The sequence below is a fragment of the Pseudoliparis swirei genome, chromosome 21 (genome assembly GCF_029220125.1).
Source record: "Pseudoliparis swirei isolate HS2019 ecotype Mariana Trench chromosome 21, NWPU_hadal_v1, whole genome shotgun sequence".
NCBI lineage: Eukaryota > Metazoa > Chordata > Actinopteri > Perciformes > Liparidae > Pseudoliparis > Pseudoliparis swirei.
The window spans coordinates 5,101,946-5,117,149 of record NC_079408.1 but is presented as its reverse complement, the minus strand read 5'-3'; the positions used below and the strand labels follow the sequence as shown (position 1 = coordinate 5,117,149).

Genomic DNA, 15,204 nt, shown 5'->3' with positions numbered 1-15,204 from the left:
CTGTGAAGTAATACAACATATATGATCAAATAAACCACTGCAAAATGAGTATCCAATTTCAGAAGAAAAGAAAAGCAACATTAGGATTTTATTCATTTTTTTCCGGCTGATAAATTTGATAACCTAAAAAATTAAGAACATAAACTAAGTATTTATTGTTTCATCCGAGCGTAGAAAGCATCACACAAACAAATATGTTATCAATATGTATTTCTTGTCCACATGTATGTGTGATTAGCGTGTTGACGTGTTGGGTGTTGATGCAGCACGTGGTCGGCTGGAAGGGAGAGATAAAAAAAATTAGAAAAAGGAAGTGTCGATATCCTTTGAGCGGTGTGTTTCAGGTCGGTAACGATGACACTTCTAATCCTCCTCGTTCTATACCTCCACGGTAGGTCCTGTTTATTTTTTTATAACTATTTCTATCTATAATATTTAAACTATATAACTATTTAGAAATATAATATTTAAACTGCAATTTGAGAACGGAGTGAGTCGCGAAGCAGGAAGCACGAGAGGGGGAACTCACAAAGTGTTAGTCCTCTTCAAAATGAACTCACACACACTAAAGGTTGTACACATTAATCGTAAATGTATGATTATTTTATCTACTGTATTTACGTCTACTCTATCCTGAAAAAAGACGGTTGGATTACCAGAACATGTTGATGACACTGGTTAAAACCTTATTTTATTCATCCACTGTCCTTTTAATGTCCAACCAGAGTGCAATCTTTCGAGAAAAAAAGTTGAATATGCCATAAATGTCGTAAAATATGCCGAAAAAGAAGTTTAAGTTTAACATGTTGGAAAAATCTTTAAAAATCCATTGTTTAAAGAAAAGTCCTAAGTTATAAAAATTATTATTAAAAGTTATAGTATTGAATGTTGAAAAAAGCCCCATGGTATCAAATATCAATGTCATAAAAGAATTATATGGTTGTGTGTGTTATATAATATAGTATATTTAAGAAAAAGTCACAATAAAGTCATGTTTGTTTCTCAAAAATACCATTTATCCAATATTTACCCAGAAGCCTCAGCTGCACTTTCTGTTTACTGCTTATTACCTTCGCATTGAAAATGCGGAAGGTTATGTTTTAATCGCCGTGTATTTTATTTATTTATTTATTTGTATGCGTGTTACTCTCGTAACACAAAAAGTTTTAAACCGAATCGCATGAAATTTGGTGGGATGATTGGTTATTATCCGGGGACCATTGGATTAGATTTTGGGATCGATCAGGTCAAAGGTCAAGGTCAAGGTCATGAAAAGGACAATCTTCTTGAATCGCATGAAATTTGGTGGGATGATTGGTTATTATCCGGGGACCATTTGATTAGAATGTTGGGTCAAAGGTCAAGGTCATGAAAAGGTAAAAATCTTCTTTTTACCATAGCACGGTCAATTTGGATCCAATTGGCATGCAACTAATGCCAACATGTTCATAATGCAATGCCCAATCTTGTGATATGCGAAGGTATGCGCTCTACCGAGTGCCCGTTCTAGTTAGTTATTGTAAGCGTGCAGAGATCTTAAATTCAGAGAGTTAACATAAAGAATCATAACATAAAGTAAAGAAGGGAAACTAGTTGTCTTTGCAATATTTATTTTAAAGCATAATCCAAGATCTTTAATAGTTTTTTAAAATCTTTACAGTGGCTCTGGTTGCACCTGTGAGGAAAGTGTCTGGGTACCGGGGGGATAACGTTACCTTGCCCTCGGGAGCCGACCCGTCATGGACGCCGTCCTCCATCGAGTGGTCCATATTCCCAAACAACACTTACATCGCAACCTGTCGCGACGGGAAGAAGAACGTCGGGCGAGTCGATCGGTACAGAGGGAGGCTGAGCCTCGACGCCTCCACGGGTAAAAGACCACCCTAATTGTGTTTATGTAACTCTGTAATGCCTCATTCTGGTCACATGACATCTATTATTGTGTCCATCCTGGAGAGGGATCCTCCTCTGTTCCTCTCCTGAAGGTGTCTTCCCTTTTTACCTTCGCATTGAAAATGCAGACGGTTATGTTTTGATCGCCGTGTATTTATTTATTTATTTGTATGCGTGTTACGCGCATCACACAAAAAATATTAAACAGAATTGCATGACATTTGGTGGGATGATTGGTTATTATCCGGGGACCATTTGATTAGATTTTGGGATCAATTGGGTCAAAGGTCAAGGTCATGAAAAGGTCAATATCTTCTTTTTACCATAGCGCGGTCAATTTTTAACTAATGTCAAAATGTTCATAATTCAATGCCCAATCTTGTGGAATGCGAAGGTATGCGCTCTACCGAGTGCCCGTTCTAGTTTCCCCCTGTGAACGTATTTTGTAAAACAAATTGGGAGTTTTTCCTTATCCGATGTGAGGTCAAAGGTCAGGGATGTCGTATGTGTACAGGTTGTAAAACCCGCTGAGGATAATTCGTAATTTGTGATATTGGGCTATACAAAATAAACTGAATTGAATTATTCTCTTCCTCTCTTTTAAAGTGTTTTTTCTCTTGCTCACCAGGTAACCTGACGATCCATCATTTGACCCCAGAAGACGGCATGGAGTACACGGTGGACCTCAGCGGCACGGGGAAACCCTACAGCGTATCCAAGACGAAGGTCACCGTGAGAGGTCAGCGCGCTCAGCTTCACGCAGATTGTATGTGTCGACGGGTCAAAATAATCTGGTGTTGTTTTTACGATTAGGTCGGTGACCTTCGGCATTGACCTTTAAAGCCCTAAAAAGGGGGATTGACATTATTTCTTCTTCTCAATGTGCCCCCCCCCCCCCCCTCTGCAGAACGCCTCCAGAAACCGACGATCGGGAGCTTCCTATCCACGACCGAACGCTGCTCCTGGTACCTGGAGTGCTCCTCGGCGGACGCGGGCGTCGACCTCTCCTGGCACGACGTGCCCGCCGGCGCGGCCTTCACCAACATGACGAGATGCGGCGGCGGCGACTCCACGGGCGTCGCGGCGATGCTGCGCGCCACGACGCGCCTGGTTGAGATAACCTGCCGCTCCCGGAGGAACGCGGAGAATGCCTCGCGCGTTCTCGCTCTGAGCTGCAGCTGTAAGGAGGAACACGCGTTCGCACGACGCCACGCTGTGAGAACCCCGTTCTAAAAGCTTCATTATGTCGTTTCAGGGGAGGAGCCTCAACCGACGCCGGATCTTGGGCCTCAGAAAGATTCCTGGTTCAGGGAGAGATATGCGATTGTGTTTTTGGTGGGAATCACAATGGGAATTTTACTGATGGTATCGATTTTATACATACGTATGCACATGAGAAGGAAAAGGAATGAATTAATGTAACGTATTGAGAAAAGACCTGTAGGTCCTCGTGGAAACGAGTGAAACAATCAAACTAGAGAGATCCAACTGAAAGATATAGTGCATCTTTTTATTGTATTTTTTATTATGCTTCCTCTGCTTTTCACGGCTCGTTTTTCTATTTTATTGTCCTGTCAAATGGGAACATAAAAAAATTATTTGATCCTGGTTCATTTCAATGTTTATGCATAAGTTTACGAGAACCTTTGTACACACATTTGGAGAAAAAGCCGTGTTATGTATATTTACTTTTTGTACTTTTTGGATGCTTTTGATGAATTGTTTCGTCGCTACGGTCAAATTTGATGTATTTTGAATGCAGTATTGTAAATGCATTCACGTTATTGTTACGCTAGTTAAAGTCAGTGCATGAATTTAATATAGCAAATATTTTTTTTCATGTATTTATGTTATATATTCATGATGCGTGTCTGTTGTGTTGACTACTGTTTGCAAACCAGATTGCCCCTGAGGGATATTAAAGACTATCCAATCCCATATGACAATTTTGATAAATGCTTATTATATTCATAGCTGTCCTATTTCAATTAACCGCCCCCCCAAAAAAAACTTTGTTTAACCCTCCTGTTACCTTCAAATGTCCTAACATCTTTTACCCTCGGGGTCAATTTGACCACAGCAATTAAAACCTCCAGAAAAATATTTGAATTAATATTGTTTCCCAAGTTTAAGTGTCAGGTACTTTATGTGTGTTTGTTGACTACCTAAATAGCCCTTTAAATCTATAAAAAAGTTGATATTTCTTATATGTTTTACACAGTGAAAAACAGCCTGGGGTCAAATTGACCCCAACGAACACCAAGTACAAGTTGTGTACAGGACATTGAAAACGTATCATCACGTGAATATTATATTTTCACAGTTGTCCCCAATAAATTAGGAAAAGTCATGAAATATGAAGCAAAAAATAATTATGTCAATCATTTTTTTTAGAGACGTTAAACATTGAATGGGGTCAATTTGACCCCAAAGGTAACAGGAGGGTTAAAACAACATGGTTACAAAGACACAGTGACTCGATGCCAATACATTTCATTTAATATGACCACATTTAAGCTGAACACCCAAAAGAAGTACAAATACAAATATAATCTCTGTATTTACAGAATTTACAACACCGTTAATAAAACTGTCGCAGCTTTGGCTCTGAATCTAACGGACGCTTCATGTTGGTTTGATACGACAGAATGAAGGAGAGGGACTCTCTCAAGGCCAAAGAGACACTTTACGAAAGTATGACGCTTCCTCCGCGTTGCACATTTCACATCTTGATATTAACCATACATATTATCTGGATGAATGTTGATCTACTTTTGTTTCTTACTCAAAGGACTATAGATTGTGCACGTGAGCCTCTAGGAAATCTCCTGGTAGGGCGACGCCGAGTCGTTCCTCATGCGGCTGAGCTGGATCTGGTCGTACACCGTCTGGGGCTAGATGAGTGACAAGAAGAGTAAAAGAAAATAAGTATCACAAGATGATTCAAGACTTATTTTTAGGCGAAAAACACAACAGTTTATACCAAGGATAATCATATGCTTAAGTCATGCTCAACTAACGGCTGACTCGTGATAAGGTGATGCATGAATTAATACATTTAATGTTGAATTATGAATTCATCATGTATATATATACAGGACTGTCTCAGAAAATTAGAATATTGTGATAAAGTTCTTTATTTTCTGTAATGCAATTAAAAAAACAAAAATGTCATGCATTCTGGATTCATTACAAATCAACTGAAATATTGCAAGCCTTTTATTCTTTTAATATTGCTGATTATGGCTTACAGCTTAAGAAAACTCTAAAATCCTATCTCATAAAATTTGAATTTTTCCTCAGACCAAGTAAAAAAAAGATTTATAACAGCTGAGTGTTTGTCAAGGCTCAGGAAACCCTTGCAGGTGTTTCGAGTTAATTAGACAATTCAAGTGATTTGTTTAATACCCTACTAGTATACTTTTCATGATATTCTAATATTTAGAGATAGGATATTTGAGTTTTCTTAAGCTGTAAGCCATAATCAGCAATATTAAAAGAATAAAGGCAATATTTCAGTTGATTTGTAATCAGAATGCATGACATTGTTCTTTAATTGCATTACAGAAAATAAAGAACTTCATATTCTAATTTTCTGAGACAGTCCTGTATATATGTATATTATATATATATATGTATATATGTATATGTATATGTATATATCGCAAGTTACGTATGTAACTATGGTTCTATGAATCCTGGATGACCGCCAGAGGCGGTGCTTAGCACTGGATATCTTCCGTCTTGCGCATAGCAGGTCGAGTATTAATAACAACAAAGTCACTCGTGACCTCGGATGACCCGCCCACGGTATAAGTTCGTGTCATCCGAGATCAGTTCTACGGAATCGTCTCGCGAACTCACGAGATTCCGGTGACTAAGAACTCTGGCGGTCATCCAGGATTCATAGAACCATAGTTACACGTAACTTGCGTTCTATTTCATCCTTCCTGACCGCCAGAGGCGGTGCTTAGCACTGGATGACTTATACCAACAGAGTCACGAGGAATCCCAAGGAAACTACCTCATATGACTCAAGCAGAGGATTTGGACCACCTGCAATGCATGGAGGGTGTTCCCGTTCACTCTGTAGTCTCTGGTGAATGTGCGATGCCCCTGAGGCTGTTGCATACATATGCACCCATATTCCCCACGGGCATACCTCTGGGTCGCCCGTGATGTGGGAACGCCGTTGGTAGAACAACACCCTGCTCTGGATGGCAGAGCACGGACGTTCACCACCTATGCACAGGCAATGGCCTCCACTATCTAGTGGAACAGGCACTGTTCTGCAGTGGCATAGCCCTTCTTAGATCCACCCCAACTGATTAGTTTATGGTGGTCAAGCTGTGCAGGCTGGACAGGCTGGTTGAGACCCGAGCGTGCCAGCACCTTTGGGGGAAGCCACTGCTTCAGGCAGTGTGACACCCGAGCCCTCTGAGTTCCCCTCAGACAAGGCTCATTGACCGACAGGGCGTGTAGCTTGCCTACTTGCTCTGCCGCAGTTATGGCAAGGATGAAAGGTCTTTGCCGACCGCAACCACAGCTCTGCCTCTGCCAAGGGTTCGAAGGGAGGCGAGCATAGGGTGTCCAGTACCCGGGCAAGTCCTGGAGGAGCCCTCGGGGGCTCAGGGGATAGTCACTGAGGCCCTCCTTATGAAGAGGACACCAGCTTGTGGCTGTTCCGCATCATTGTCGGCTTTAGCATGCTGCCCTGAAATGGCAGCTATGTAGCCCTCAGGATAGAGGCAGACATGCCCTTAACTAGAAGGGATGACGGGGCGTGAGTACCGTGGCACGAGGCACCGTACTGGGTCCCTCCGTCCGCTGGTCGGGAAGCGGCTTGGTCTGCACGTCTCGTGACGGATGGCACTCCGGCATTTAGAATAGTCCTTTGGACTGATTCAGTTCAGCTGCTTCTGCTCTCCTGCGGCCAAGCCCTTTGTTGGGCACGGCCGGGATCGGGATGGCAGGTCCCACCATCTAGCTGTGCTAGGGTCCCGCATGTCAGCGAGGCACCGTGGCGTCTCTGGCGAAGTCTGTGCAGCCAGGGGAACCAAGTCCTGGCTGGGCGCAGGGGCCACCAGCAAAATTCGGTGGCCCTGTTGAAGACCAGTGGTTGGCAAGATCAGCGGAAATGTGGGGAAGCCCTGGTTCCGTTCTCCTGGTCGCTACCTCGCTAGCTCAGGTGAAGGGTTGCGGAGTAAGAAAAATCAGAAGACACGGGAGCAGCTCTGCCGCCCTAGAGGCCCCTGGAGGTTCAAGCCAACACGTGGTTGAGGCGATGTCTAACAAGTACATATTCCCTCCCAAGTATGGCAGGAACTGGTTGAGCGCTAGGTGCATGGCCTGTGGCTCCAGACCCAAGTGTCATGAATAGACTGTCCTCTGGAAGTCCTATACCGCCAGACTCGCCCCACTTGAGAGTGGGAGTCTGCTGTGGCGACCTCCCGGTGGGCGGACCCCTTCCTGGGGATACCCTCTGCGGGTATGCTCTCACCCTCTGGGATAGAGCCGAGGCACCACTGTGACCCCATCTTGTGCCTGTGGCCCTGGCGAAGGCTGTTAGGCCCTCCATGCGAAGGGCGCGACAGCAGCCCAAGCATTTGCCCATAGGCAAGGAAAAAAGGATAAAAGACCACTGCCTGCCCCCTCAGAGAGTACCTACCTGCTTGAGTGACGGGCAGGCCCACTTAGTGGCTGCATCTAGAGCTATACCAATGAAGGTTATGCTCCGAGAATGGCTCAGAAAACTCTTTATGTTCACGAAGGCCCAACCGGGCAGCGTGAGAAAGAGTGTAAGACAGCTGATGCAGCTGTCAATCTACCGATAGGCAAGAAGAGGATAAAGACAGCCATCTGCCCCTCAGAGAGGGAAGGCTGCAGAGGATGCTGTCCACCTGTCTGAGTGGCCAGGCCCGCTTAGCGGCTGCATCTAGAGCTACACCAATAAAGGTTATGCTCTGAGAATGGCTCAGACAGTTGTTTGTTCACGAAGGCCCAACTGAGAGAGTGCAAGTAATGCACTGTGTGGCCCTAAACGGGTATAGCGCACATATCAGCCAGATCGTCCAGGATGGCAGTTTCCTCACGCCCTGGTGATTGCAGGGCGGCAGTAATGCCCTTTTGTAGAAACTCCTGGGGAAGTCCACATGGAAGAAGCCTGGGAATAACGGCTTTGGAAAGCATAACAGAGCAACCGTCTGTGAAGCATTCTAGGAGCCTGACAAAAGGCCTCCCTTAAGTCGACAGACATGAGCCGATCTCCTCTGGAGACCACACGAAGGATGTCTGCTGGGCTCAGCCTGAGAAAGTTAAGACGTGGCGCCCAGTCTGCGGGTGTGGACACAGTCCTGCGAACCAGATAACTGCTGCCTGGTCTAACGGCTTGCACCGTCGCTGCTGCGCCTGTGAGCAGGTCCCCTGATTTCACTGGGACAGTAGGGAGGTTGTTCCTACATGCCTCCGACAAGGGTGCCTCGCCGGCCAAACAGCTGGTCTGAACCCTGGAGAGCATTAGAGGTTCTCTTGGCGTAAGTGCACATGCCTGCAGCGAAGCATCACTGAGGCTGTAGTCAAGTATGACATATGAGGGAGTTGCCGTGTAGTAAGCACGGTAAAATGGTCACCTGAGAACCGACTGGGCTCGAGGGCACGGTCATCCGGCCTCGGAGTCCCTTGGGAAAAACCGATGGATCGATAGTCAGCTCAATGGACGGCATGGGACGAAGGCCACATTTGGCCATATCCTGCATGGACGGGGGTTCGGTGATCTGTCGTAAGATGGTAACCTCAGATAGTCTCTGGAGGAGACTGAAAAGGTGGCAGGGCGGGAATGCCCCTGAAGAATGCACTAGCGTGCGTGGGGTTCCGGTTGCTGTATATCCAGCAGTTCCTGTGCCCTGCGAATAGCGAACCCGATGGGGCCGTCGACTGCCCCTACAAGGGCTATGGCCTGAGACCAGGCGTCCCGACCTCCAGTAAGGAGATTGGTGGACACTGCCACTGGATGTCCTCCTTGGGAATGGATCAGCCGTGGGTGGATCTGATGCTTCAGTCCTTCCTGCACTAGGGTGGCGACTTATCTGAGCTAGTTCTGCGGTCAGCAGACCTACTCGCTAGCCTGCCGATTGCACTGCTAGGGGAGCCCGGCGCTGCAACTGGTCGGCTGGCCTGGAGCTGACCTGACCTGTCTGTTGGGGTCCTAGCAGGAGCTAGGCGGCGCACTCCGCTACTGCAGCGCAGTGCCTGTGATGCAGGACAGAGACAGCCCGTCTGGTGGGGGCTGTGCGTAACGCTGCCCTCACTCGTACAGGAGCTGTTACTGCTGGGGTGTAGCACTCAGCTACTGTGGCCCAGGTCCTGTGGAGCAGGACGGAGACAACCCGTCTAGGAGGGTAGGCGGACGCTGGCCTCGCTAGTACGGTAGCTGTAACAGCGTCTAGGCGAGGACACCTCTTCAATACAGTAGCTGTGATTACTGGTGTCCTATCAGTAAACTTAAGCGAGCACTCTGTTACTGTGGAAGCGGGTTCCGTGGAGACAGTTTAGAAAGCGGTCTGAGAACAGCCTCTCAGAGAGAGGAAGTGAGACACGCTTGACTAGTACAGTAGCTGTAATTACAAGCATCCCACGAGTAGCCTGGGCGGCCTGTGCTACGGGAGCAGGTCCTGTGGAAAACAGTGTGAGAGGGCAGGTCTCTTCGAGGACCCTCTCCACTAGTATGGCAACTGTACTTACTGGTGTCCTCCCAGTAAGCCTGAGCGAGAGCTCTGCGCTACTGTAGACGCTGAACCCGTGAACACGGGTCAGAACCCAGCATGTCTAGTGAGAGAGTGAGGACACACTTCACTCGTCTGGTCTGTCAGCATTAGCGTGGCATTAGTTGGCCTGAGTGGGGACGCTCTGCTAGCTGTAACAGCGGCGATGTCATGGAGGTACATGTGCAGTATGCATCAGTATCGACTTATAGCCTCCCTAGCGTCCCCCCGGTGAGCCTGAGCGGGACGCTCTGCTCACTGGAAGCCGGTAGCAGTGTAGCAGTGTGGCATCCAGCCGCAGCGGACGCTCTCGTTAGCGCTGTAATCGCCCACCAGTAGCCTGGCGAGCGCTCCGCTACTTGGGTGGTCCTGTGGAACAGGAGGTAGCTGTCGGTTAGCGTGGCTCCGTTAGCCTGGTGGACACACTCTGCTAGCTATGCAGGCGGCAATGCTACCAAAGTCAACACACCGCTATCTCAATCGCTACAGAGGCGGTCGCGCGGTGTAGCAGCACCAGCGGGCGTGCTCCCGTTAGCACACAGTTAGCAGGAGCGAGCTCTGCTCCTGTGGGATATGCCGTCATAGGCAACAATTGCATTCGATCTCACCCGATTGAAGCTTCGCGGTGAAGGCGCTCTGGTGAAGACCGAAAAGACTTGCGTTCTCCGGTCCGCCTCGGCGGACCGCCGTGAAAGCAACGTCCTCCTCCGAGGAGAGCTCGTTGCAGCCTCTGGAGGGCGACGGATCGCAACTCCGACCATTTGGTCACAAGGCTCCCCGCGACGAGCTTCAGTTTAAACTTCAGCCTTAGCTGATGCCTGCGTTTGCGAGAAGATGAAAAAGAACTGATCTCGGGATGACACCGGAACTTATACCCGGTGGGCGGGTCATCCGAGGTCACGGGTGACTTTGTTGTTATTAATACTCGACCTGCTATGCGCAAGACGGAAGATATCCAGTGCTAAGCACCGCCTCTGGCGGTCAGGAAGGATGAAATAGAAATATATCTCGATGGATTACTTCCCTGTAGAAATTTCACACACAGGCTGGCTTTGAGAGCTTCATACTCTACTTATGCCGAATAAATATTATAATCTCGGTCACTACATTCATAGAACTGATGGAATTAAAACATTGACACATCCTTTTGTGTGTTGTAAATATAAATCCACTCATCTCCGCCAACCTCGATTGTTCTCACCGCGGCCCTGCCTGCATCGCCTCCGTCTTCGATGGTTTCGTACAGCGTGCACGGCTTCACGGGGGATGGAGGCGCCTGGAAGTTTAAACGAGTGTTTAAAAACATGTATTTCATTCTCAAAAGCAGCTGAATATCCATTTATTTGTTGTTGTTGTTAACTTTTTATTACTATTCTTATTACTCACTTTATGTTGGACAAGAGACAAACAATGTATGTTCCACAAATGGAAAATTTACACTAAAGATAACTTTGAATTTTGAAAAACTGTGTGCAAATACAGGCAGAAGCATTTATATATAATATATATATATATATAATATATATGTATACTTACACCCCTAATTGCAAGATCGGCGATGTCAGCGTACACTGTGAGCTCGTCGGAGTCGCGGTCTGTTGGAGACACAAAGCAAACTAAAAACTGCGATGTGTCAATCATGAATAATAAGATACAAAATAATGACGTGTCTTACCTGCTTGCCTTTGTTTGCGGTGACACACACACACAGCGACTCCAACTATCACCATGACGATGAGAAAACCTCCTCCTGCCGCAGCCAGGATGACGACAACGTTTGAGCCTGCAAATAATGGGATTATCCAAGTTGTTGTTATGTGAAATAAAAGGGAGTGAATATACTCAGCTACAACAATGAGGGCAAATAAATCAAAATGTTTTTTATGTAAATGTGCTGTATGGCAGGCAGTTTATTATCTAACAACATTCACATGACACCTTTCACAATAATATATCCATCTTGAAATAAATGTTGAAAATAACTTATTTTAAATCATTAAAAAGAAGAAAACCTCTCATTTGTTATTGTCAATGTATAATAATATCAAGTACAGCATTTTGATTTATGCCTTCCTCAGGTATGCAAAAAGAGCCTTAAGTTCCTTTAATTCTATTTGTGTAAATGCATCTGCTTTTTTTTAAATGTATGACTAGTCAGGATAATATTGGAGTATTTGTACTCATGTACATTATAGTAACTTTGAGTTTTGACGATATAATTTGATATTTAAGACTTTCAAAACTGAGTTTATCATTAACTAAAAGGGAAAAGTAATCATGATCCTCATTCATACATCAGGTCATATAGGCGTATTAGTATATTAAGTATAATAGTATAAGTTGCTTCAAGTAACTTTATATTAGACTTCCCAAGAAAAATTATGTATTAAGTCCCTACAAAAAAAAATCTCTAGTCATACTGTCATATATTCTAAATGTCTCCAAAGATTAAGATAAGTAAAAATATAAGTAAAAAGATAAGGTAATTAAAAAGATAAGTGAAAAGATAAGATAATTACAAATATAAGTAAAAAGATAAGTAACGCCCTCAGAAAGCTCCTTCCTCTGCTCGTACCCGGTGCTCGAGCGTCTCCGCTGCACTTAAGCGTGACGGACGCCGACTTCTCGCTGACGACGTTGGAGACGGAGCAGGTGAACGCCGTGTGCGCCCTGTCCGTCTGGTAGCGATACGCGTAACGGGCGGGGCCCCGTGAGCTGTGGTTCCCCACGGCCCAGGTGTAGGTGACCCCGCCGCCGGGGGCCGCGCGGCACTGCAGAGACACGCCGCACGAGCTGTTCGAGGCGTGCCACGAGGAATTGAAAGTCAGGACGGGCTTCGTCGTTATGGGCTCTGATGAGGCGTTTGGGGGAGAGAGAGAGAGAGAGTGAGTGGTTAAAAAGGGTGTCGTAGGGATATATTGGTATTATGATGAAGGTAAACAGTCACAGTTTGGACACAGCATGTTGTATATGTGCAATTGCCATTCTATCCAATAGCTTTATTATAAGACATCAATAACAGAAAGCCTACCTGTTCTATATGAATCAATCAATCAACTAATATATTGCTAGTAGTTTATCATTCAAGATTATGTGTCTTGTGACTTGGTCCTTACCATGAACGTGCAGAGTGATGATGACTGTAGGCCTTTGCCCTTCATTTCCCTCTGAGATGAAAGTGAAATTACCACGGTTAAATCTTAGAGTCAGAATCTGCCCTTAAACTTTTGAGATTAGCTTAATTCATAAACTGAGATTGATCCACAAATAATCTTCATTCATTTTGTTGTCCACAATTGAGCCCTTCAGCTGCTGAGCTGTGCCGCGACTTTCAGCTGCTCTTTTATGGATGTCACGATCACGCTGTCCCGAAGTCTTTTATGGATGTCTGGAGTCACAGCTGAACCTCCACACACACCAAAAATTTAGTTCACGAGACAGAGGACGTCTGAGAAAGAAAAGGTCCATGTTCAATAGCGATGAAGCGGGGTTGGTTTGTTTTGGGCGGGGGTTTGTTTAAGTAGAGGGCTATTGACAGCGGTCCATGGTCTTATTCAGTGTGCGGTTTCATTTCATGGTTTCAAAAAGCCGAGAGGGGGTTGGTCGGCCACAATGCCAAACTCGAGGCTTCAAAAGGTCAAGGGCACGACCTTCACTTCTTAAATACAGTCAAAGGACGTGAGACACGGCGAGCAAACAAAATGTCTTCCTTCAGCTTTTGTTTGAGTCCGTTTTCCTGTCAACATTCACCATGGCAACCGTGACCTGAACAGCAAACACGTATTTGTAGTTACCTGACAGTTAAGTCAGGAAAATAATCTCACGAGTCATCGTCTGCACCGACACGCACCTCACGCATACGTCATTTAGAAAAAAACACTGTTTTAAGATTTCTCATCGAAAATAAAATTTGGAAATGAAATATTAGTGTCAGTGAAGCCATTGTTGTTCATTTAGTGCAAACCACAGGGGCGAAAGGTCAAGAGCTGCCTTCATTCGATGCTTATTCTCATTCATCTCTTTCGGTCCATGCTGCTGCAGGTTCTCAGGAAGTGGAAACTTCTCATACGCGTCACGGCGTCATATTGTGTGAGAATCTAACAACGAGCTCACCGGCATTTCAAAGTGAATGCGAGGACCTAAATATGGACACAATCATGAAATGCCGATGCATCTATGAGCTGGAAACAGACAAACAGCGAGGCCACTTGAGAGTTATAAATGTGATTAAAACGTATTTATATGGAAGATGTATGTGGAAGTATGTCTGTGTGTATGTGGGTATGCATATGTATGTGTATGTATGTGTATATCTGTGTGTGTGTATGTATGTATGTATATTTATATATATATGTATATGTATGTATATGTATATATATGTATATATATATATGTATGTATGGATATATATATTTTATTTTATTTTATTTTCTTTGTTGTTTTTTCTTTATTTCATATTAATTTTCTGATTTATTTGATTTTAAATTAGGATAGGAATTTATAAGCATTTTTTGCTTCTACCTATACCTTTTCAGTCTTTCTCTTTTGTATATTACATAGAATAATATTGTATTGTATTTGATTTGATTGACTGAATAAAATACACAAACAAACAAACTTCCACTCTAACATACGCTCTTCTGCAAATAGTGGATTCTATGATGTACGACCATCAGACCAAACTGCATCAGAGCAGCTCATCCTCAAAGAGGAAGTAGCAGAGACACGAGGGGTGACCCGTCCCCGAGTTGCGTAAAGATTTTTACATTTTTATAGCCGTGCAGAAGCAGCAGGAAATGTGCTGACACAGAGAGAACAAGTCATGTGTGTTAATCATCTTTAAACACACACTGGCGCCATGAATTACATTTCTTGAATTTGGATGTCACGCGATAGTCTCCTGGCTGTAAAGCCACACCGCTGATAAACACAGAGACCGATAGGACACGCACACATCCAGTCAATTCCTCAATCTTGACCTCCCCGCTCTATTCTGAGCACGTGAGCAAAAAAGCATGAAAGTCAAAATCCGTAAACTTTAAGAGGCGTACGTACCTCGGAGGAAAACCCCAAGAAGTAGCACAGATGTGAAGAAGCAGCTCAGGCGACCACCAGCCATCTCTGTGGGGAGAGATACAAACGACTGTTTCCTCTTCCAGTCAAAACTCGACTCACTACTAAAAAAGCAGAAGAAAAAAAAGAATACAGAGGGTGGAGCCGGGGAGGCCTCTGTCTGCGCTCTGGATACCGCGAGATTAAAAAAAGGCACATCTGTAAGAACGTAACGGGAGAGTGTTAATCCCGTCTGGACATTCGAGGTGAAGGTCGATTTCTGAACCCCCCCCCCCCCCCCCCCCCTGAGCAGGATGGAGCTACAGCCACTTCCTGACATCAGATATTCCTCCACGAGAGGTTTCCCTCATCGTCAATTATAACACACGACTGGAACTAGTTGTTCGGGCCATTGCTGAGAATCCTGTAAGTGGAGGAGGGGAACTGTACCTCCTTTTCGGCCCCTGAGATAAAAAAAGATTTTAACATTCTGGATTTT

General features: G+C 45.0%; 1 protein-coding gene across 1 annotated transcript; it reads left to right on the top strand.

Annotated features, from left to right (window-relative positions):
* Positions 1-284: 284 nt before the first annotated feature.
* On the top strand, positions 285-3,833 carry si:cabz01074946.1 (uncharacterized). Its single transcript, XM_056442804.1, has 5 exons — positions 285-391; positions 1,661-1,870; positions 2,522-2,632; positions 2,801-3,073; positions 3,149-3,833. The coding sequence occupies exons 1-5, from the start codon at positions 355-357 to the stop codon at positions 3,313-3,315; spliced, it is 798 nt and encodes a 265-aa protein (XP_056298779.1). The 5' UTR covers positions 285-354; the 3' UTR covers positions 3,316-3,833.
* Positions 3,834-15,204: the final 11,371 nt, after the last annotated feature.